The 25,941-nt window shown below is 39.3% G+C and overlaps 1 protein-coding gene across 11 annotated transcripts in view; it reads right to left on the reverse strand.

Moving 5' to 3' along the window:
* Window positions 1-25,941, reverse strand: part of GRIP1 (glutamate receptor interacting protein 1) — a gene marked incomplete at its 5' end in the record, with an annotated part of 345,717 nt that overhangs the window by 15,818 nt on the left and 303,958 nt on the right. For all 11 annotated transcript variants that reach the window (XM_082498468.1, XM_082498476.1, XM_082498474.1 and 8 more), the window contains 9 exons: window positions 347-500; window positions 3,821-4,002; window positions 4,171-4,326; window positions 5,378-5,522; window positions 11,013-11,158; window positions 11,388-11,457; window positions 19,195-19,275; window positions 20,865-21,010; window positions 21,802-21,988. In XM_082498468.1, coding sequence (XP_082354594.1) covers window positions 347-500; window positions 3,821-4,002; window positions 4,171-4,326; window positions 5,378-5,522; window positions 11,013-11,158; window positions 11,388-11,457; window positions 19,195-19,275; window positions 20,865-21,010; window positions 21,802-21,988 — 1,267 coding nt within the window. The remainder of the gene's footprint in view (window positions 1-346; window positions 501-3,820; window positions 4,003-4,170; window positions 4,327-5,377; window positions 5,523-11,012; window positions 11,159-11,387; window positions 11,458-19,194; window positions 19,276-20,864; window positions 21,011-21,801; window positions 21,989-25,941) is intronic.

Below are 25,941 nucleotides of genomic sequence, written 5' to 3' on the forward strand. Positions count from 1 at the left end.
TATTTGTAGGTTTATTTTTGTGCAGTGGAAAACAGAGCAGTTTTTTTCTAAGCTTACCCAGGGGAATACCCTAATTTTTTTGTTTGTTTATTCTTAAGAGAGAAATGCTGTGATTTTTTGTCTGAAGTAACTTAAAATAAATATATGTCTTGGTTTTGGCATCATAATCTTCCATAAATGTCACCTAATAAGTTTCATGAAGTCTAAATACTGTATCTCATATTTAAAGGAAGAGCTGTTACAGGTGCATTAGAAAAACATAATTTCGTTACAGACAGTAAGTGTTCATTTTTGAGGCACTGCTACGGCTGCAAATCAGAAAACAGAAACTTGTATGGGAACTTACCTGCTTGCTGCAGGTCGGTCCCATTCGTCATCACTCAGCCCTGTATCATGAAATGGGTGGTTTCGTGGTTTGCTTGGAGGGGACAAACTAGTCTGTTTAGGACTCCTCCATTCGTAGGCATTGAAGTTGTATCCTGAAGCCTGATAGCTATGTCCTAAAAAGATGAATTACATAGTTACAGCACTGTATATGTTACAATGACAGAAAAGCACATCTCTGAAGCTGGGTTCTCTAGAACTTGGATGTGGACTCATGATTGCTACCTTTTTTTTTTTTTGCAGTAGTAGTCAGATCATTTATGACCGAAATTGTGCCTGGAATTAGGTGTGCTCTAGAGCTTCTCTTGTGAAAGTCCACTGAAAGCAAAATCTTAAATATATTTAAGAAAATACCTAAATGTATCTAACATCTGTTACTGTTTGTGTCTCAGCTGCTTCTGATACTTAGTTCTAGACACCCTCACAATTTATCAATTTCCAATTTGACATCATACATTGAATACTAGTGAATAAATCATGTGTGTTATGGATGCGTTAAATATGTGCTAACGTGATGATGTGCAACACGCCCAAAATTAAACCTAAGCTATTACGAAAACTGCACTTCAGACCTATTGAAAAAAGAGTTTGCAAGGATGCATTAAAAAAACCCATAAACTTGACTTTTCAGATGACTAGCAAGAAAGTGTTTTCTTCCTCCTGGTAACTTTCTCAAATTTGGAAGCAATGAAGCCAAAAATTAGTGACATATTAGTGTCAATTACGCATGATACTACCAATCTGTATAATGGCTACCTAGATGCAAACGTTGGCATGGTGCAGAGGCTCTCGAGCGATACTGCTTTTTGCTAGGGCTCCGGGAGCTGAGAAAAGGCCCATCTCACGATAGGCACACATGCCCTGGACCAGTATACACCCTTGGAAATCTCGCCTTGCAGAAAGTGATTTATCTATCAACCATTTCCTAATACCTCAAAGCTGTGTAAGTGGCATAAGATGGCCTTTATGATGGCCTTTATATCTGAAGAGTTTATTTCTGGGTGCTTTATTTCTGCTACAAGCAATGTTGATATTAATTCAATAGTATTCCTTTAACTGAATTATGTGTAATTTGAATTCCATGTAGGAATACGACAGTCTGTATTCCAAGTGATGTATCAAGAACACATGGATTGACTTGTCACAAGCTGATGCTGATCTGGTAAGCAAAATCCACTACAGTAGAGCTGCTATATATGTATTTCACCTTGACATATTCCTTTTCTAGCTCTGGAGTTGGTGTTTTCTGATGTGCATATTGGATTAGGAAGTACTATTTTGTTGGTGACTAACAAATATCACTGCTGTCACCTCTCTAAAGAGGGCAATTTGCTTCCATAAATCAGTCTAGACCCGTCTCCCTCAAATCCCATGTAACTAGGGAGTTGTGTGCATTTTCCAGCTAATTGGCAGACATTAACTCACCCCCAGATTCTAGGAAGGGTTTTGGTTTCGAAAATGTGACTGCTGTGAGGGAAAGGCTCCGGATTAGTAAAGCAGACACATTAGACAAAGGTACAAAATGAGGTATTAATTCAAGGAGAGAAAAGACTGCTCACCAGCATTAAATTAGTCACTAATAGGATAAAGTATTATCTGGTGCTCCAGAAACATTCCCCAAACTCCTCAATTTGCTTAGCATGTGCTTATGCCAAGAAAGGTTTGGAGAGAAGCCAAACTCAACTTGACAGGTCAAGACAGAATGAACTTTAATAGAAATGTGGGTCATATTCGCACCACAGCAAGGGATAGGGCGCAAATCTGATTACGCTCAGGCTGGTTAGCAGAAGTGCCATGTACCCAGCCAAGTCTGAGCTGATTTTTTCAAGGGAGGTAGAAAAAAATCTGCTTCGAGATACTGGTTTAGTTGTGGCATGCCATCCAAATCATCAGGACTTTGGAAAGCAGTCTGGGCCTCAATCCTTTCCACAGTTGAACAATTTGCTCCAAATGTCATCATTTCACCCAGGAAATGAAAACTATCATTTTGGCACTTTTTCAGCAATACTTCTCCTTAGAACTTAAAAATATCAGAAGAAAATCTAACATGATTTCTTTTGATAAACTGACCAAAACAGTTAAAAACAGAAAAGGGGACAAATCCATCCCAACTCTAATGCCAGTGAAATACAAATTATACAGGGGGAACATAGCCCAATGTATTGAGTACTAAATAAAATGTTATATGTTACTGCAAATTAAAAGTAAAATGTAGAAAACAGGAGTTATAATTAAATGTATTGAGACCATCTTGTCTAAAGTAAGTTGATGCCAAATATATGCAGTAAGGCTAAGGAATACTTAAAAACTAAAGAACAGAAAAAACATGGCCAGTAGTTGTGACATCAGCTACTTCCTGATCTGAAGTAGCTCAGCAGGTTTCAAAGGAAACGTTCTGCTTTCCAGAAGCAACTCCAGTGTTATCAGTGAGCAGGCACATTAGAGAATAGTAATGAAAGTAATCAGCACAGAACTTCAGTCTATATGGGAAGTCTGCTGGGCAGAGCTCGGCTTCAATTCTCTGTGTGAGGGTACAAAACAGCTCTCCATGAGCTACTACCCACGCTCCTGGAAAGCAACAGAAAGAAACAGCGAAATAAAATTGAAAGAACGTGTGCAACCAGAGCGAGCGAGTACAAATTATTTGAGGTACGGATCTACCTGTCCAGATACCTATCAGGTAGTGGGAATACCTGCTTTACTATGGAAATAAAAATTTTGAAGAGAGTTAAATAAAACACTGAAGCTGTGTGGAAGTTATTTTTCTTTTTATCTAGAACATTACAAGATGTCTGTATCTCTCGCTGCCTAAATAAATCTGTCTTACAAATTAAAATGTGATTATTTGAAGATATAAAATGATAGTCAAACAGAAGTAGAAAATATAGTGTTAAGGAAGATCATGTCTTTAAATGGAATGATTGTTTTTGAGAGCTGAAAATTACATGTTAAAACTGCAGGAATGAGGAAGAAGCAAAAGATTTACAAATCATAAGCAATGCCTAATGTTCCCCCTTCAGCAGTTTATAATAAATCTCTTGTAAGTTAAAAATTACTGCATATGGGCATCAAACTCATGAGCATCTTCAGTGCGCTCTGTGCCTTGCATTGATCTGTATGTGAAGGATAAACTCATTTAGTTGTGGATGAGCTATGGACCGGGCTATTCAGATGTCAGTAAAGCTAACAAAAGTCTGTTAATGTATTGATAAATGCTTCATAACATGTCATATTGTCATGAAAGAATGAATCTGAGGCCAGCCAACTGTAAGAAATCATGCTGCCTGGTGAGGTGTGTGATCATAATGAGACATCAGCACATTACAAAGTACAAGGTTTAAAGTTGGAACAGATGAAGTTCTCTTTAAGGCAAAGGAAGGTTAAGCATGAAGGTGATAATTTCTACTTTAAAGATCTATTGCATTCTTGATAGTACCTTGATTTCCAAAGCTGGTATCAATACCAGAGCCATCCCACGACTCTACTGCGCTGTCAACACTTGGGACTGTAGTGGAATAGATGTCTGAGAGTTTGCCAGATTTCTGTGCAGCAGAGGTTTCATCTTCAGCATCGCTCAGTTCACTTATGTGACCCACAGGGACAGAGAATTTCTTGGGACTGGTAGCTGAATAGGATTATAAAATAAAAAGGGGGTGGGGGTGGTGGTCATTGCTTTACTGCAGTTCTAAGAATATGCTTTTTACTATTGACATGACGCTTTTCCAAGGATGGCCTAAATGCTTGTTAATCTGTAACAACACACACATTAAAGACCACTGATGCTACCCTTGGCCATACTCACCATCTGTCTGCTTCTTGATTTTCAAGGTGACAGTTTCTCCTGCCATCTGTAGTAAATGAATGGCTTCACTCAAAGGTTTTCCTTTTAGACTGCTACTATTTATTGCTAGGATTCTGTCTCCTATGTGAATTGCCCCAGTCCTACAATAAGAGAAAGAAGTAAAACATTGAGAAGAGAGCATAAAAAGCAACAAAGGCAATTTCTTTGCATAGTTGGAGCATGAAAGTCTCATCTCCCTTTCTTTCGTTTTGCTTTTACAGCTGTGTTAGAGTAATTCTTTTTGTTAGAAACACTTAGAGCAAGTCCCCTTTGTTGTAGTGACAATAGCAGAGCTAAGGCATGGAGATGTGGAGTTCTGTGTTACTGCGGTAGTTGAGATAATCACCTATGGGTGATACGCATTGCAGCCCATCTGTTTAAGAGCAATCTCAGACAGCTCAATAAGTTCTGAAATGAGTCAAATTTCTAGAAGTCTCACAACATAAACGATAACGGCAGCATGAGCAAGTAACTGGCTATTTCACCAAGGTGGCTTTCAGGATGGATCATATCAAGAGAAGAAAATAAATTCTCTTTGTGTAAACACACTATTTGTCCTGGCTGTGCACAGTATCATGTTTTGTGTGCTGAAAGTTCTCTCTGAAAGGTACCAGTTGCAATGACTCTACCTATCTTAGAAATACCAGGCGATAGAAAACCTCAGTATTTTCATTATTCTCTATCCATCACTTACCATGAAGAGCATTTCTGCTCCTTGGATAATGCTCGGTATGGCGTATGTAAGTGCACATGCAGATGCAGTATGTGTGCACGGTAAGTTCAGATAAACTTAGACACATGAAGTGCTTTCCTTACTTATTGTACTATACAAGGCTATTGCTTTTAAAAGGATGCAGGTTCCTGTGACTGAGCAGTTCGATTGACTAGTCCTTCCAAGGTGATTTATAATAAGGACCACAAACCTCTGCTCTATCTTGTATAGTATGTGCAAGAACATCCTATTAAGATACTGCTCATGTTCCTGAACTTGGTAATGATCAAAGGACAACAACAAAAAGGTTATAAACTCAAATTTGGAGAATTATAAAAAAATAAATTCCTAAACCATGAAAATTATCATCTTCGGGTAAACAAAATAGATCTTTATCTTGACAAAAAGAACGTTTAAAAATAATTTGCTTTCCAATTTACCTTTCAGCTAATCCTCCTTTTGTAAGGCTGGAAATGATTATGGGGTCAAAGGGCTCTTCAGTACCAGAGATTGTAATTCCAAGAGGCCCACCATAGCGCTTGAGCTCAACAGTATAAATAATTGCTCCAGAGCTCTCCTGTTCATCTGCAATAAATGCCAAGGGGATGCAATTGGTTTCTTATGAAAGAGGGAATGAAAAAAACAGCACATTCAGTCTAGTGACTGGTAATCAAACAACATTTTCAAAGGATTATATTTCAGATACACTTCTTAATCATATTCTACTGGATTATTTTGAAAAAAAAAAAAAAAAAGAAACAAAAAACCAAACACAAAACCAAACCCCTCTCGTGCAATTTCTTTTATATTGCCAAAACCTGATTACATTGAAGTCAACAGAAAATCTCCCCTCATTCTATTAAGCCTAAATTTTACTCCGTTTAAAAATCTTTTAATCTTCTTTCCTGTTAAAATATAACTACAGGTTATTTTGTTACAGAATCACTGAATGGTTGAGGTTGGAAGGACCCCTGGAGGTCATCTTGTCCAACCCCTCTGCCCAAGCAGGGCCACCAGGGTCAGGTTGCCCAGGACTGTGTCCAGATGGCTTCTGAATATCTCCAACGGTGGAGACTCCACAACCTCTCCAGGCAACCTGTGCCAGTGCTCAGCCTTCCTCAGAGTAAAAAAGTGCTTCCTGATGTTCAGGAAGAACCTCCTGTGTTTCTGTTTGTGTCCATTGCCTCTTGTCCCATCACTGGGCACCACTGAAAAGAGCCTGGCTCCGTCTGCTTTACATCCTTCCTTCAGATATTTATATACATTGGTAAGGTCTCCCGAGTCTTCTCTTCTCCAGGCTGAATGGTCGCAGCTCTGTCAGCCTTTTACTCATAAGAGAGATGCTCTAGTCCCTTTATCATCTTTGTGGCCCTTCACTGGACCCGATCCACTATGTCCACGTCCCTCTTGCACTGGGGAGCCCAGGACTGGATGCAGCACTCCAGAAATCTCTCATCAAGGCTGAGCAGAGGGGAAGGATCACCTCCCTCAACCTGCTGGCAGCGCTCTGCCTAATGCAGCCCAGGAGGCTGTTGGTCTTCTTTGTTGCAAGAGTACATTATTAGAGAAAAGACAAGTTACTACTATTGTATAAATACTGGCACTCATCTGTTTCTTGAACTGAATGGAAGATATATATTAGAGCAAAGATAATTCAAAAGTTTTAAAACCAAACTTCTGTAAAAGAATTGTGAGAGAAATCAAAAGTTACAATAAGATAAGCAGCTGTCTTACTAAGACAACCTGAAATATATCCCTTGTTTTTGATGGACAAGTTTTAAGCTTCTGTAACAGAATCCAAAATAGCTTCTGAATTCTGAATTATCAACTAAGTTGAATAATAACTCCATTAAATTTGATTTCATTATATTGCATGAAGTCATTTGCATTATTTTGAAATTCTAGTCTCACCAAACAATTTTCAGAAATGGAGAAGAATTCGTCAATGGGTAAGCTTAAATACAATGTATTTTCCTTAAACAATACCCAACAGGTGTTGCAGCAACAAGAAAGGCTCCTGTACTCCTCCCGCACGCTCTTTACATATTATCAAAGAAATACCACAACAGGAGAGCAATCAACTGTAGTATCTGAGTCATGAAGGGATATTTTAAAATTTAAAATGCCAGATTTCTCCTCAGATCAAAATAACAAATGCTCCCTTGCCCATCTTATGACATTGGTATTCAGCCATGACGTCTGGCCTGGCGGGCAACTTTTCCTAGATCTGTGGGTAATGACATTTCGAATGGCTCAGCGAGTGTGGAAAATGTCTAGGATGCACATTCTGTAAATGTTACTAGAACTAACCTGAGACAAGCTAGAAAATTCAAATGTACCCACTGCTGTTTCTGTAGATAGAAAAACTTTAAAAGGGAAAAAGGTATGTGCATCACTAGCAAAGGTTCAGAGTTTCTTTCTTTGAATGCTGAACATGGTACTTAAAGCAGAGCTGGAGAAACACTAATATCTTTGGAGCTACTTTGTTTCTTCACAATTTGCAGAAAATTTAGGTAGGCCTTTAGCTTCCCCTCACCCCAACTCCCTCCTATTTCCTCCTTCCTATTCACATAAAGAAAATGGTACAAATACAGAATCAGAAGAGAGAAGAATTAGTAGCGTTTATTCAGCAAAGAATACTGGGATTTTCATGCTTAGTGTTGGCCTTGTATTCCTTCTTGGGGCGTTATCATCAGTGTTTTGGCACGGTTCACATCAACTACACTTCATGACTTGCTTTTTCCAGAAGCATCTAACTCCCAAGACCCCACTGGAAGCCTCTGGCTGGCATTCAGTGGGCCAGCATGTAAGCTGCCACTGCACAGCAGAAGAGTGGCAGCCCTTGCTTGCTTGCTGGAATATTTTTGGAACAACAAAAAATCCTCTGGGATCTAATGCTGACAACGTTTACACAGGTGTGGCATTGACAGGGTACAAGACTTCAAGTGAAGGATGAAAAGTAATCCACCAAGCTAATTGAAAATGTAATAGCCAGTATTTGCTAAGGGTTGACACAATACTGATGTTTCTCTGCTATCAACAGTAAGTGAATAAGAAGTTATTAATCATACAGCAGCCCTGCCACGTGGGAGTTGGAAGTTTATAGATCTTAGTGAATGACTGGAAAGGAGACTGGTCTGTGATGTCTGTCGTCTGGTTAGCCCTAGTTAAGAAAATTAATGGCAGAATGCAACAAAGGTCAAATTGCTACACCCTTCTCTTCAATGCTCTTTCCAGGGAGCAGAAATGTGAGCTATCCAAGAACATGGCATGCATGTGGCCTGAATTCAGAAAGAAGGCCAGTTTTGCCATGAAAGCAAAGAACTCTGATATTCAAAAAAGGGTGATAGCCATGAGGTTAATCAGGAGGTAAAACTGTCCTCAGTTTGGGAAGCTGGCAGGAAAAAAAGAGAAAAATAGCTGAAAACATACTTCCATCTGGAGAAGAAATATAGTCAAACTACCATGTTTTGGGGTCTCATGTTTTTGAGATTTTCCTTCTTTGCTTTCTTGTGATGCAATTGTGGATAGTTCTTGGAAACCACGTTTAATGAAAGTAGACCCCCTGTGCTGCAGCGCCTCTGCTCTGTCCCTCTCTTGCTTTTCAGAGTAACATCTGATCAATACAGACATAAAGGCAAAGAAGAGGACAGTCTGGGGGAGTACAAGACATGTACTACCCAGCTGCTGGCCTCACCTACATGGTTGGCTCTCAGGAACACAGCTCTGAGACACATAAAACTGTTGAGAAGGGAAGAGTTGGAAAGACAACAGAGGAAGGAAAAACAGAAGGAAGAAAGAAGAGCTAGAAGCTAAAAATACTTAAAAATTAATATAAAAATAAAGCATTTGAAAGAGAGCAAAGGAACAAGAACCTAGGGAGGAAGAACCTCCTCAAAAAAGCATGCCATGAGAAATAAAGAAAAGTTTAAATCTTAATCTCATTCTGTGATTTACAAATTATTTTGCAGTGCTCCACACCCACTCATCTATTAGCTTTAGGCTTTTCCCTTCTTCAGGAATTTATTAATGATTTTTTTCTGTTGAGTTTTAGAAGCACATTTCTTCCCTTTGTGAGAAAACAGACTTTCATAAATAAACTAATGGCAAATAAAAATTTCTTTTAATTGAGGTATACTTTTTGCTACACCTTTGCTACTGTTTTGCCACGATCATTTAAAACATTTTTTCTTTAGTATTTCAGGAGACACGCATTCATTTTACATTTCAAAGTACCTGAAATTTGCTATAAATACTTTCAATTACACTTTGACATAGTCAACTATTACAAGAACCATTTATATTGAGAATTTTGTTAAGCAGGTCTCTGAGTAACTGTCCATGTACAGTTGAATCTGTTCAGTTAGACCAGTCATGTCTGGATAAGACATTGTAGTTGTGTGAGAATTTTGATACAGATATAGAATGCAACTGCAAAATAAGCAATGTGTGTAAAAGAAAACCATGGAATAAGAATCCCACTCAGACTAAAATCTGTACTAGCTACCCCGGTGTGCAATACCTAAGAGATCAAAGATGTTATTTTACATGGGTGGAGACTGAAATCCACATTTCAGTGACAGCAGCAGAAAATGTGTTCCAACTTCAATGGAAATGGAAGCTGTTGCAGAAGAAGATTAAGTCCACAAGGTGAGGGGGAGTGGGTTGGGGGGAGCGATACGACACACACAGGACAAACCCACAAGTGTTTAAAAGTGTGGGAGAAGTTATTACTTCTTCTACATGGCTCTAACTCATGCTCCTCTTCTACGGTCTGTTGGTAATTTCTCTGAAGGGTTATTAATAAGAATGAGTCTTCCAGATGAGTGGAAGAAGGTGAAGGAGATATCCTAGGTGCCATAAACACTTAAAAGGCAATCGCCCTCTTGTGCAGGAGAAAACTCAAACTTCCTTCTACTGGCATATTTCCTGTCAACCTTCTGCCAAGTGTAGTTGCAGTTTGCTCTTCATAACATACTTGGTTGGCTCAGTTTTGCAAAGCAGCTGTCAGTCAGGTGTCCCTTTGGATGTACAGCCCATGGCCAGTTTGGACCAACTATGTGTGGCAAATCCCACCTCACCACCTGCGGAGACCTAACCACAAGACCCTGCTGAGCAGTGGCCATTCACTTTGCTGGGTCAAGATTTACTTCTGAAAGCCGAATTGCACAGGGTGTTAAAATGCATGCGTTTTTGCTTTGTCCTGATCATACTGAGAAACTACTTTCTGATTGCTTTCAAAAGCAATTAAAGGAAAAGAGCACTCTAGTGCAATTCTAAACACCATTTCAACAGTTGCACTTGATTTTAACTAATAGCGTGCAGCAGGCTGTGCCTTTTTGCTGTGAGATTGCATAGAGCTTAAGACAAGTGAAACTACAGTTCATGCTTTTGTGTAACGCTGTAATATACATTCCAGCAGTAATGGTAGTTATAATTGTCTAACTTCCTATGCCACTGGAATGCGTAACAGAACTCGCTTTATTATGTCCAGGTAGAAATTCTGCTTTTATGGAATCCATAATGGGGAAGATCCAGGAATACTAATAGAGGTAGGTCTGCAAAATGATGGCAGCTCTGTTACTTCCACTGGGCTGATCAGACATGGCTCCTCCATCAGCCATCCAGCTCAGCGTGTAAAGTACTACTTACCTTTAAGCACGTGAACAGTCATGCTGAGGTCAAGTTTGTAAGTTTATGGATAAAGCATGCACTTCACCACTCTGCTGGAGAACTGCGGCCTATAGATCCATGCTTTGCTAACCATGAATCCAATCTCACAAGCAGAGAAAATCTCCCTACACTGATAAGAAAAAGATCAACTTTATATGGCTGCATTTGAGGGGAACTGAAAACCTCATTTTGCACTGGAGCTCCCACAGGCAATATAGCCACTGAGAAAATTCAAAACTTTATATACAATTCTTTTTAGTGTGACATTTTCTGATTAGCATTAGCATAAGTCAGCCATGTTTAGAAAAAACATTTCACTAAAATATAAATGCAAAAGAATAACCCTATGTTCTAAAAATCCTGAAAATAAACAAAAATCTGCAATAGGCTCATTGCTAATACCGGAATTGTCTTCATCTTTGCGGATCTTTAACTTTACAAGGTCCTCACAGTGCTGAAGGATCTGGACAGCATCTTCCATTGAGCAATTGTCAAGTCGAATATTATCTATTGCAAGCAACTTATCACCCAGTTCAAGTGTCCCAGTTCTGTGAACAAGCAAACAAGCTTACATGAAATTCTAGTAGCATTAAAGTGAGGTAACTTAGAAGATAAGAACCGTATTGTAGAAACAAGATGGATTTTTAAAAACAATTATTTCTTAATATGCCAGACTTCTCATTTGTAACCGTCTCTTACAAGCTCCCTCAGTTTAACTTGGAGTCTGGCTGGCTACACAATGGAAACAGAGTTTTACTGGGAACCTGAGTGTCTTACCTGTGAGCAACACTTCCTTTCTTGATATCAGAAATAACCAGAGGGTCCCCTGGCTTTCTACTGGATGGAGCTGTAATGAAGAATACAAACAAGTATCTGGTTTTATTTCTAGATATGTAGATGGGCTAATTCTGTCTAAATCAATACTTCATGCACATTATTTACCTGTATTATATTCCTCCCCTTCCCCTAAGTTATATGTACATGAATATAAACAACTTGCAGCAGCATATTAGTAAGACCGCATACTCCTCAAAATTAGAAAATGCCAGGATTAAGGTGACTGGCGCAAAGGGAATTTAACCTTAATTTCTGGGTTAGGCCAGGACTGAACCATGTGAAGATATCACAGTAAGGTCCAGTGATCTATCATAAAATGCTGTGTAGCTACAACACATAAGGAAGACTTTCTGTTAGTAGAATCCTTCAGCACAACTACTAATGCCGATCTTTTGCCAGAATATTTCTGTCAGTCACAAATCACATTTTATTATATCCCTGACCAACAGAGCTGCTCTGGCAAAATATCTAGAGTGGGCTAGCCCACGTTCTTTACATCCTCTCCTGGCTCATTCAGTGCTTAAGGCAGAGGTATGAAGATAACGCTTCCTGGGTGAGAAGGAGGAATCTCCTTCACGATAAATGAGATGCTGTGGATAGTGGCTGTGCATACCAGTGGGTATCTGATACACAGTTATCACATCTGCACAGACGTGGCTTACATCACACAGATGCTTGCTTCACTGTGACTCGCTGCTTCCTCTGAAGTAAACACGCGACTCTCTTGATGAGTAACTTTGCTCCTCTATACTGCTGCTGGGCCATAAGCATTGTGGACTTTTCCCCATTTTGTACTGGGGACACCTACTAGAAGCCCTGCAATTCCAGCAATAGTCAAATTAGTAAAACCCCCACCCGTCCTCTCCTGCACACCTAACTCATCTCTTCTTGGAGGTACCTGACGTATCTTTCAATTTTCTATCTGCCCATCATGGTTGAAAGCACGCTCTGCTCTACAATGCCAGTCATTGCAATTCTTTACTGACTTGTGCAGAAATATTTGACAAGGTTCCCTTGATCAGGAAATTTGCCTAGCAGTTTGGCTTGAATTTGGTTGCATAGGAAGCAGTTAACTACCCTAGAGGAAGAAGATGATGATTACTGACTGCTTCCAGAGGACTGTTTCTTGTAGCAGCTTCACTGGATGCATTGTTTTGGAGGGTTCTTCCATTTGCTGACAGAAGACTGCACTGAAGATCTGATATGGTAAGCAGTGGGCTCAGAACTTGAGGGTGATGAAAGATACATTTTTAGACAACGTTGTGGCACCTGCTCTCTGCCATCAGGACATATACCACCTACAGCTGCTCTGGCTGGGACGTAGAGCATGTGGTGAACGCAGACTGAATTTTGGGACTGCTGTTAAACAGTGGGCTAATATTAAAACATTGCCATGTGGTACAAGGATCTCAGTTTTCTCCTGAAAGCACTAATGTTTTTTTGCACATGTAGGGTTCTTCAACTGCCCCAAGCCATTTCTGCTCCGTGTACTGAGGCCTCTGCATTCATTCACTGAAGGCACTTCTCTGTTAGGCTCCAATGCCTAACTGACAATCACCCAAAAAGCTATCCACGTTGGAGGATCACCTACAAAATTCTGATGTCAGTTACTTTAGCAGCTCACGATTCTTCTCTTTGATGGAAAAGGACTGATCTTCACCTACAGCAAACCCAAGGTGTATTAATAATGACTTTTCCAACACAGTATTCTAACAGATCTTCTTAACCTTGGCTGCCCTGACCGAGAAAGCCTTTGAATGTCCAAAGAACTGTTTAAGAACTGCTAAATAGCCATATTTCAAATGCACTCTTAAAAGTCCAGAAGACAGATGTACAAGGACTTTCAAGGATCTTCAGAAACTTGTCTAAAACAGCATGCTTTCAGAAAATGCCTATGTTGTAATTTAGAGAACAGCAATAAACTTTTTGCAAGATGTGTAATTTTCGTAGATTGTTTCTCATACTTTCACATCATGGGTCAACTATATGTTATATGACAGTTCCATGATTAACTTGAATTCTTTGGGTTTGTTTCACCAATTAGTATCTCGTTAAAATTTTAAAGTATCACTTTGGTGAATTTTTTTTTAATTCTATGTTTTTACCCTCTGGCTTGCCTTATAAATCTTTAAGGTTATATGTCACCCACTGTACAATGTCTGCAGTTTGAGATTTGAGTATTGAAATTGTCTTTATGAAACTGCTTTATGAAATTTACCGGTACTAAATAAAACGGTCCACTATTGTTCCAAAAAGAAAAGAGAACAAACCTAAATGGGGGAAAGCGCACAGCTGAAAGTGCGAAGCCACAGACTACGCGCGGATGCAAAGGGTATGATATCGCACACAAAGTTACTACAGTTTCAAACTGCGTGAGTGTGAACCAGCGGTATTTTGTCAGTTATCCTGGGCTATTAATTGTGCCTGGTGGATGAAAGCCTTTTTGTAGGCAGCAAACACAGCCCCCTGTGAAATTAATCCCCCCATGCTGACAAGCCCTTAATAAGCAGCTACACCACACTTTGTTTTATTCTTGTTCAATGCTCATGACATACTTGCTACAAACTATCCAAGTTGTGTTGCAGAGATAAAATCATTAATTTCCCCCTGAACTTTTGTACTGCGCATCACCACAGCCTAAGATTGCCTCCCAAACACTAGCGAACAGATGCTGTCCCCAGCAAGAAGATCAAGTACTATTATCCTGATTTTACAGATGAGGAAAGGAAACATAAGAACATTTAGGTCAAAGGATGACAATTCTCAGTGAGCAATTTGAGATATCCATGCCTTCATTTCTCACAATAGTTTCTAGTATATTACAGCTTCTATGTCCAAAGCACAAGTACTGGCATTTTCAGCAACAGCTGCAGATGCTCAGCATTTCTGCAAGTGTGACCCCGGGATCTCAATCCTTTCCACAGAAAATCAAACAGCCACCTGTGGAAAATCTCCCCCCCCCCTCCCCCTCCCCATCTCCTCTCCCTTTTCCCTCCCCCCTCCTCCCCCCCATGAAATGACTCCTCTCAGCACAACTCTATTGCAGAGAAAAGGAAAAAAGCCCTAGTTTCTCCAGGGTAGCATTAAACCCTGGTGCCTGGTCTCATCTTCACCATGAGATCACCTCCTTTTTCTTTCTGCAACTTTCCACCTTGTTCATTATGCTGCCTCCATCCCCTTTGATACATGCCACTCGTTCATCTCTCCCCAGACAGCAGAGAAGCAAGAGTGCCAGTGAGAAAGTAATATTTGACCACTTAATTAAAAAATATATCCTCATGGATTAATTCAAGTTTGAAGTGACACTGTACAGCTTTAAGTCCCCACTTTTATGTTTAATTTCAGAATTATTTTTGTTCTTAAGAAGCAGTTAAAACCAAAGCACCTTCCCACTCACCCATGTCCAGCCTTCTTGTTCAAGTCCCAGCTTCCCCTACAGCTGCTCACACCTCAGCCTCTCCCCTTGTCTGCTGTCTCCCTGTTACGGCTCTCCGGTCATTTTCTCTCCTTGTCCCATTCTGCTTGTCCACTGAAAATCTCATCTTTTCTCCTCCCTGGTCCAGCTGTTAGTCTACCTAGTGTTGAGCTTTTGTAGAGACGTTACACAGTCTGTACGATGAACTGCAAGTGGACTGAAGAGCTCATAAGGCTGCACAGATACTAAATTTAGTGTTGCAGCTGGAAGGCTGATCATTAGCAAGTTTTTTGTTCTCTCTCTTCAAATAACTGTGATCCTAGGTCTCCATCCCAGGCATCTACCCTACCCGTATTAATAAAGACACATTTCCCCTGCCTATCCCCTGCCCCTTGAAAGCAAATTCAGTGAAGTGTTGTCAGTTTTGTAGATCAGCAGTTCCATTAGGTTAAAAAAAAACCCTCAGACAACCCTCTTTTTTTTATTTCACTGCTAACCCAAAGAGAAAAAAACCAATGTGACTTTAACAGATTTTGGGGTGGACAACTCACCTATCTCCCAGCCAAAACTCACTTAGTAGTCTCAGCCTGGCTTCAAGTTTTGGAGTTTGATCAAACTCTGAACAAACTGAACAAGCAGAGGAAAATGCTCATGGGATGGAAAAATATTTTTTTTACAAAGTCAGTCCACTTATCCAAAATGCTGGTTAACAGCTACTAGACTTTTTTAAAACAGCTTGATCATTAAATAGATATAAGCTTTTTAAAATTACACTGCTGTAGCTCTTTTGTTCTTTAAGTATTGGTTCATGTGGAGCAGCTGAGAAACCTGCTGATTCTTCAGGCCCTGTCTTGAAAATAATTACTTGCAACATTGCAAAATGAAGTTGGGGTTTGCTAGGTGACATTCCAAAATATACAGAAACGTGCTTTAGAAAGTAAATTCTCATTGTCAATGCTAAATATCTGTAGATATTTTCAAAGCTTGATTCTGATGAAATACGGAAGCAATAAAGCAGACTATAGCATAGCTGCTAGTCAAAAGGACTTGAAAAAACTGATGATAGTTTGGGTGAGATTCTGATATTCTTACCAGCTTTGCAGCTTCTTATTCCTTGAGTAGACCCATTAGCTTCAGAGAGATTATTTATGAAGCAAGGTGCTGCAGTTCATTATCAGTAAGGATATCAGAATCTTACTTAAGAAAGACAGATAAGGGGAAAAAAATAGCAGCTGTTAACTACAATTATCGGACTGTACTAGTAAGTCATTTTCTCAGACATCATTCAAGGATTTAAAAAATATTAGTCTATGATAAAGTAGCCAGTGGAACAAGAATTTATCTTTAAAAAAAAAATCTATATTCCATTACATGGTCTAAAATCAATGTCGCTGGCAAATAAATTGAAACAAACTTGGACACTACTAGATCTACTTGAAAGCCATCCTTCTTCCAGGGAATGGTTCTGTTATAAAAGCATAATCACACACACATGGACACTTCTGTGCCATGCTTTATTTGGATGACGTAATTTTAAGAACTGAGACATTCTACTTGCTCCAACCAGGGTGTGAAAATTATGGCACTTGAAGTATGAAATATATCGCCACTTACATTTGCAAACTATGAAATAGGGTCTTTATTGAATGTAAGTAGCTATTAATGGGAAGATTAGACAGATATTGCAGAGATAAGGGAAGGATGATAGGATGATAGAAGTCTAGTATGTGTGTGAAGGCAGCAATGGGCAAGGCCAGTATACTGCGAGGTAACCAACATGTACTATCCAAAACTCAGTGCTCTGGATTGACATTAACAATGATACTCATGAAACTTTTCTTCTGTCTTACTTTCTAGGGTTTTCTGCTATCTAAAGGAATTTTGAGGTTGCTTTTTTTTTTCCTTGCATTAATAAATCTGAAGAGAAGCTTAGTCTCTTCCCCTATTACATGCCATGTTTTTCAGAGACTATGAATTAGCTTAACTGTCTTTAGTGTTGTGTGTCACCTCAGATTTACCTTCAAGTACCTGACTGTAACTCCATGCAGGCACACTTAGTGTTTATTACCAAGGAAAACAACAAAAAAAGAGAAATAAATTCCTCTTCCAGGATGTCTGCTTCCTAACACCTGACTTAGAGAAACTCTTGGACTTAAAAATAGGCATATGTTCAGATGCCAACCTGAAGTGAGGCTTACATTTCCCTTCTGACAAAAAATGTCTGTCTTGTCTGTCAGGTCAAGTCACTTCCTGACTTTCATCCAAATCCCAAACTAAACTGGGGTTATGGGAAGCAAAACAGGCGTTCCTCTGTAATGTTTTTATAGAGACAGTACTTTCTCACTCACCATTAACTCCACTACCTTGAGAAGAGAGAGGACGAAACAGGTCTCCTGCACTTGAAAAGATCAAGCCCAAAAGTGAATAAACCTATCTCCTCCATCACCTCTGTTTAAGCCTGGTCATACACCTCTGCTGAGTTTCCCTTAGTATTTGTTTTTCAAAAGAAATCATGTTCCTTTCTGACAATATCAGTAATAAATGGCATGCTAATGTGCTTAAGTGCCCTGACAAAAATTTGACAAAATGAATATAAAATGCTTATATTCTTCAAATCACACTGCCTCATTTAGGAGTTAATTAGGTAGAACAGAGCAAAGCACTGAAAAGCAAGCATGAAATGCAGCAATTCAAGACTTTTACCAAGCAAATTTACAAACTTCTAGTTATTAGTATAAATCCTTTAAAATCAAATAAAGAATTAATCCTAGACAAATTTCATATGCATTAAATACTATTAATAAGTGGGATTAATATATATAACAGATAATTTAATTTAAATATTAAAGATACTGCAGTGTACTCAGAAGAGCAGAGCTAAGACCAACCAGGTGTTGCTCTGATTATATAAAGCACTAATTTTATAAAGCCCTAACTTTTGGAATTAAGTTCCAATTCAGGAAGGTACGCAAAGTTTGGAAGAAAAGTGCTAAATACTAAATTCCAAGAACATTAGCTTTCCATTCAAAGTTTACTCCTACAGACAGAAAAAAAGTACAAGATGTCTGAATTCCAAAAAAGCAACATGAATCAAATTACCAGGAAGACTGTATTTTTCCAATAATCCTACAAACCATTACCGATCCTAAGAATAACATTCAAATAGAACAGCCTCTCTCCAGGTTTTCTCGTTTCTCAATATTTTCATTTGCATAAATACATGTAGAGCTATGATTTTGCTTCAAGCATCCATCACATCTTAGAGAATCCAACAATTACTCATTCAAGCGTGCAATGCAAGCAAATAGGCCTGCCGTGTCTCTCATTTGTTCCTCAGATGTAATTCTTAGCACTGAGTTCCCTGCTGTACTTTTGATTAACCTTATTCCATTGTGCTGGTGAAAGCTTTGAGAATATAAGTCAAAGCACAATCTTACCCCAAGACACATGAATAATTCCAAAGAAAAACTAATAGTCTAAGAAAGGCCACAACTGTAAAGGAATGTTAATTCCGGTGAGACCAGATTCTGCACTGTCATTAAGTATGTTAAACACAAGCCCATTAACTTTCATTTGGACTGTTCTTCCTTCTATCAAGGGCTGAACCCAGTATACTGGAGTTTACCTGGTCAAAATCCAGTCCTAACAAAGCGTATACTGTCTGCTCCCAAAATAAGTAAGTCTAGAAACACTTGGATTTCAAACAGCAGTAACACACACTTCTTAAGAAATTGATTAATGGACACCCTTATTATCTTCTTTAGCAATCTCTGAAATCCCTAGTGAAAGGGGATTTTGCTACGTGACCTGCATATTTAGGACAGCCCACAATCTGTAGATTGAGGATGTATCTTCAGACTCTGGGTTCTGACACAGAAAATAACCCCATGTATGTGGATCCTCATGTCAGTGAGAACTGACTGAGTTCAGTGGGGTCCTGTTCAAGAGCGGGCGAGACTATGGCAGACTTTGCTTTAAACTTCCCAGATATGGAAATATTTTTGCATGGGACGAATTCTATTGAATTATTTTTTCGTTTCTTTTTTTTTTTTTTTTTTTAAATCATTTCAAAGGGAGTTAAATATGTGCTACGCATGAAGGAATAGGTCAAGCTTTCAGCCCAGCAAACTTCCGGCTCCTTTAATGACAAGAAGGGGAGTATAAATCTGTTACAGAATGGTACTTCATCAGAGACAGAGCACTGCTGATCACCCCTTTCTAGAAAAAGGAAAAAGAAGTTTATACCAAACAGGCATGAGTCTATATCTATGGGACGGACTATCTGAAGATTATCTCATAAGCGTGGTCTTAAAACTAAGCATTTTAACTTACAGCTTATGGTGATGCCAAGTTCCACATTATGCTTCTTTGGTAGTTTTACATGAAATGTTCCACTGCTCGGTATAACTGATTCTATAAAAAAATATTTTAAATGTTAGATAATTTATAAGGCACAGCAATTCCAAGTTCATGGAACTATACATATAAGTTGATGACAGCACATCAGCATCACAAGCCAGGGATGAAACATGGGTGCTGAAGTGAAGGAAGCAGGACATACAAAGTATGATTTATGCCTCTATTGGTAATTTCACGGTAACTCTTTTTTTTTTTAAGGTTTAACTGAATTTATGGAGATTGCATGGGCCAGCAGCCAGCTGAGACTGCAGGTTTTTAGCTCGAATACAAGTTCTGTGAGCACACGTGAAAATTTTAGTGCCGGCAGATGATTTTTAATTAAAAGGACAGGAGACCAAGTCTTAAGGATTTCAGGCCTTTGCTGCTTGTGGGTCTAACACATTTTTAACCATCCACTAAGGCAACTGCCATGGATTTTACATCTACTGGGAAGAAAGGAACCAAAACCTCACTAATGGAGAAGCGCCTGGAGCTGACTGAGGCAAAAAAAAAATCGAACACACAGCACTGTATTTGAATCCTGACTTTTGGCATCACTGCTAGCAGAAGTTTGGGACTCGGTCTGAAAAGGAGCGACTGAAATTACAGCTATGGAAACATGTAAACATACATGTGGCAGGAGTCTAACTGGGAGTATGAGTCTGCTGTCATGGAGCAAATGGGAGAGCACAAACAAGTACAGGGACTGAAATACATGTGACTTCAGGTGTATTTAAATGACTTTCCCATTATCTGGTTTTTAAATTTTTTCATATTTCATTTCCTATGTATATGAATGTACATATTGTATTTGGTGCTTTTTTTAAAACATTATACTAGATGCCCGCATACTAAAAGATCGTACAAAATCACGACCTGAACCTTTAGCCTGCTTTTGACATCTTGATTTATAATATTATTAAAAATAATCACACTATGCAAAATACAGCTACTGACAGATGAGCACAGAAGTCTTAAAAGTTTTTACTATTTACATAGTGAGGTAATGCACATACATAACATGTACTTGTTTGATTTACACAGCTTGTGATTTTATAGGTGTATTCTGTATGCTTAAACTCATTACAGAAGAAAGGAAAGCCGTTAGTAATAATAAAGACTCACCAGCAACGTAAACAATTTTTTTTATGGCTTTTATTAATTCAATTTCCATTATTTTGTTTAGATTGTTGGTTTGAGATACTATAAGTGAAACTCTTCAGAGTTTTCTGCTTATCCACCCTTTTATAATACTTTTCTGTCAAGTAAAACATTTCATTATCTGGCCTGTAGAGGATTTGTCTCTGCTCAGCAGAATATTTCTATCACAGGGGAGAAAAATGTCCGGAAATAACTCAGAGGAGGGCCTGCCACCAGATCTTACTACAGGACTTGTCATTTCTATTTGCGTTCTGAAGCACGCTCCAGGGCTACATGAAATGAGAAAACTATACAAAAAGACACGTGTTTCAAATAGGTCACTTGAAAACTGAATGGTGTATATGTGAGAAGAAAGTCTCCACTTTGGATGCCTAACACTCGCAATGTACTTGGGATTTATCCCTTCACTTTTCTTGCAAGACAGAATAACAGTACATTCATACCTGCGACATCAAATTCTATTTCCAAAGTGACCTTGTTGGTGATAGAGGAGTCTCTGAGCAGTTGATTGGCCTCATCAAATGTGCTGTCTTCCGTCGGGATACCGTTTATTGCCACTACTCTGTCTCCTATTTGCAGCACCCCACACCTTGGTACACAGTGATACAAAACGATCATCAGATGTGCACGTTACCAGAACCAGCAATATCAAACACATTCAACCTAACCTTGAAGGAGAAGCGTGGCACAGCAGCTCAACAGTCTACCCAGGCACACAGGGCGAGAGAAGCTGCTGCTGCCCCTTTGCACCAAGACACAATCAAGCACTCCCAGTATGGGTCGTGCTCTCTAGGTGCTGGGACCCAGGAAGAGGGGCACAGCCTTCGCGCCTCCACCCCACCCATGGACATCACCCCTGCCTATGACCCTGGGCTGCAGGTGGTGTAGCTCTGCACTGGCAGCTTGTACTTGCCTGTGCAACTACTATTGCTGTCGTGCCATGATTAAAGACATACATAAGCATAAAAATGCAACTGAAACGCTGCAATGAAATCATTAGTAAGTAAAAACTACAGTATTCCCTAAAAATTTGGTTCTGTACCAAAACTGAACAGAGCTGGCTATGACCTCCCCTCACGGCACATTGAATTATTACTATTTTGACTTCAGCGACATTTCTGACTTTTTTTTTTTTCCTTTTGCATAAATATAACTTCCAGTCTCCTGGTGGAGGATTCTGGATGATAAAACCACTGGTGCTTGTCATTCTTCTTATAGCTGATCAAACATATGAAATATCATTGTCAGAACAGTTTATTACTTGCCACCCTTCCATCGAGCGAGGCTCTGCAATTTATCACGAATTGAAAGCAACAAGCCTGAAGTACCCCAAGGAATGCTCACCAAAACGTACTTAGCAATCAAGTGAAAGAACCTCACCTTTCCGCCGGACTGTCAGACTCAATATAGGAAATGAGAGGTGGAGAAGACAAGGTCTCAGTAGCAAACACGCTACCCTGGAGCTGTATCCCAAACCCTACTATGGGGTCAGCTGTCAGCACCACTTCCGTGGTTTCTGTGTGGACGACCTGCCCAGCCAAACCAACAGTGCTAGAGGCTAAAGACACTACAAAACAGAGAAGACCAGGGAGGAAGGACATTCACACACAGCATAAATTTCATTGCTCCATGAGAAAATGGATCTGTACAATAAACCTAGTCAATGAAACATCTCTTTGAAAGTCAATTTAGGCTAAAGTTTATGAATTATGTATAAACAGTTATGACATATAAGAGAATAAAAAACAGCCGGCTGTATGTTAGAATGCAAAAATATAGTTCTTGTACTGAGAAAAATAAATGTCTTTGACACTCCCACCCCCAAAATCTCAGAACATCCTTGAATTCTGTTTGCATTAGGTTTGAGGCATGGATGAGCAGAATTTTCACAGGAGCTAAGGGAATTGGAGGCACAAGCCCAGCTGTTACACAGGCCAATTCCCACGAGCTCTTTTGAACATCCCAGAGCAATGCATTGTTGTTAGCAACAAAGCACATGGCCCAGGCTTGCTTGCAAGAAATAAGGATGACTTCCTCTTCTATGTGTTTACTACACATCAGCAACTTGTCAGGCTAACTGTGTAGTGTTAAGGAAGTTGGACAAACCCCTGTTTTAGCAACCGGTATATCTGAAGAGATTGTGAAAAAAAAAGTTCTCTGGGGTCTCTCAAAGGAACCAGGGGACCCTTCAGTGAGAAACACAGGCAGCTACTTCTGTACTCCTGATTTACTCCTCTCTCTATTCTCACTCTTGTTCTGAATAAGCTGCATTATGGAACAAACCTAGATAAAAACAACATCGAGATTCAACGCAACCACCTATGAAAGGAGGAGACTGCACCTTTGGTTCTTTGATCTCTGCCTAAAGGTCTATTGTATCATTGTTCAAATTCCCCCCGTGACAAACTACTGCCTTTCATTATGTCATACACAGAAAGCTACAGTTTTTTCAATTCCTGTTCAGACCAGTAAAGTAATGGTATGGTACCATAACGATAACCCTCCAATACCAAGGATTCTGAATGCTTTAATGTTATAAATCTATGCTATTACTCTGCACCTCTAATTTCCTTCAAGACACATTGCTGCCTGCAGTAGCTACTCAGAAGTAGATAAAAGTTCATGGTTTATCTGAGGGATAGTTTAGGTCATGGTTTATTTCAGGGACAGTTTAACTGTGGATTTTTTTTTTCTTAGATGTGGGAAAAAAATAGTTCTTGTTTTTATATTATAGATAATATTAGCACAGTTGTACAATGATGTCAGAGGTTGTACAAGTATTTCCCTCACTTTGGGGCTACAAGTATTAGGCTTTTGCTCTGAAATAGTATCAAATCTCATTAATGTGGCACAGTTGGTAATGAGAATTCTGTTGCAAGTTTCACTTGCCAAAAAACCCCACAAGTTTCTATTTTCTCCCAGCAAAGCTCCTTTCAACTCTGAAACTGTCTTTTCTTTTCTACACTACTGTGAATTCTCACTCATATCTTGTTTTCATTTTCCTTTGTAAGAACTATGTATTATTTCACTTATTTGATAGCCTCCTTCTTACTGTTTCTTTTATCTGCACTGAGTAAGACATGCTCATACCTGAATGCAAATACTAATAATCTGTTCTTCGAAATGGCTTTAGCCTTTACTGCATGTGAGAAATAGATTTCTCCATCCCTCAGCGCTGCAAAGGGTAAAATATGAATAACCAGATAAATTCAGTCAATATAATACTGGATCCCCCAACGCGCCTTTAGACACGTCTAAATTCAGGGCATCCAAGCTCAGAAAAGTTCCATTCTCCCTTTAAGGTCATACAACAAATACTTGTTAGCTGCATCTTTGTTTCCCATCACTTATGTGTCCATTCCTCCTCTGCAGCAGGCATCTAGCTGACTTTGTAACTTTCTTACTCTTTTTCTAAACCCTTATCAGGAACCTCAAGGTCTTACAATATTTATTTCAATTTTTAGGACAGCTAAGGTTTTAATTCACGTTAGGAAATTAAGTTAATATTTGTGGGATTTTAAACTCACTCTGATCAATCTTTTGATGATGTGAACACTTAAAAGTGACAGTTAGGAACTCCTCCCGCTCCCAAAAAACCCGAAACAGAAACAAGAACAAAAAAAGCAGAGACAAAAATACCCTTTCCAAATCAGGTAAGAACAGCTATTTGCTAAGCCTCTATAAAATGCCAGAGGTGCCCCAAACCATGACTTAGAGCTTGCTGAGGTTTGTAACTCAACAGTAATTGCAGCAAGAAACTGCCATTTCTTTTTGGCTACTCGATGGATTCGAAGTTTTACAGGCCAGGGAACGACCTTATTGCTTTAAAAAAGGAGCATGGATGTGTACATGGCTCCAGTGAACCCTGATTGCTACTGCTAAGGGTACATTTTAGCAAGCTTGTGTATTTTGTGTACAACTCTTAGCAGCAATCCTGGGGGCTGATTTACTATATTCTCTGCAGTATGTAAATAATAATCTTTAATTTGAAGATTATGTGCTTGTTACTTTTATTCCTGCAGCTGTGCGAGAAGCAGGGCAAGATGTACTTAAAAGTAAGTATATGGATTAAAGGTATATGGATTGAAGGTAAGCATATGGATTATTATGCCTGCAGCCTCCCACTCTGACCTTTGGGAAAATGCAAAATATTCTATTCCTCCTGGTAGCAGCTAGCTTGGATGTGCTAAGAAAACAGCACCCATGCACATCTAAGACCCTCTCTAACTTCTATCAGACATGCAGCCCTAGCAACTGTCTTGTAAGTTGGTATAAAATTGTGTCTCACTTTCAAGTACTAATATGGAGCTATTAGAAAATACTTCAGGATTTAAATGTCAACCAAATAATAATTTAAGTGTTTCCACAATGAATACCATAATTTAAAAACAAAAAATGCAGTGGAAGAATAAAAATGGAAAACAAGTGGCATAAATAAAGCATGACTGCAAGGCATGCCTTCAATTTTTATAGCCACGTTTGGAAAGATCTGTGTAACTAATGCAATGATCACAAAATCACGGCCATAAAATCTTGTAACCCCCTATTCCGCCACACTTCATCATCATGAATTTTGGCATGATCATATTAAGTTATGCAGGTTTTCCTAAATAATTGACAATATAAACTTTACAGCCCCCTTCACCAATACATCCCTTTCTTCCCAAAGGACATCCTAAAAGATTTATTAAAAGTTCTATTAATAAAGCCCTCAAATGATCCAATTAGATTAAAGAAAAAAAAATCACTAAAATTAAGAGAGCATGCTATTCCTTTTCTGCGAAAAGGACAGCAATCGATGCTACTTGGTTCTCATGAGTCTCCCACAAAGGGAGAGGGGCAAGGTTTTCCAAGTCCTGTTGATGGATGGTGGAAGGGTACAGGACAGTCATTCTCTATCATGGTCACCTGTAGCACATTCAGTCCAGTGTGGGACTCTCAAGTTGGCAGTCACAAGTACCGGTATAAGTCTAGCAACAGCAATAAGAAACCTTGCGTGGACTGAAAAGCAAGCTCATAGAAAGAGCGAGCAAGCTCACAGAAAGGGCAAGCAAGCCTGGTTGGCCAGCCAGTTCCTCCAAAGCCAGCTCTGATTCAGGGCTGCCGATGTAGTGAGGCACAGACTGACTTGGTGATGGGGCCAGTTCCACGTATTTTGTAATGCTCTACATCCAGACCTCACAATGCAAATGCATAATAAACCACCCCACAACAAAGCCTCAATCCTAATTCCTCCTAGGTAGAGTTCTGTTTAATCCTAGCAGCCTGTTATCCCCAGGGCCTTCTTACTTGAGGAATCTTTCAGGTGGCTGCAGTTCTTACATGACTGTCCCACTTAAATCTAATGTTACGGGCCTTGTTTTGAGCCTTTGCAGGATAGCAAATTGCAGGTCAAGGCTTCCTTCAATGAAAAAATATCTGAAAAATATAATAACACAAGTAACAGCTGTCTCCAAGATCCAAAATAGGATTAGCTTTCAGGATTAAACAGTCCTTTGTTTGGACGGAAACAGCTATAGT

Source organism: Vanellus vanellus, assembly GCF_965231255.1.
Source record: "Vanellus vanellus genome assembly, chromosome: 1".
NCBI classification, from domain to species: Eukaryota; Metazoa; Chordata; class Aves; order Charadriiformes; family Charadriidae; genus Vanellus; species Vanellus vanellus.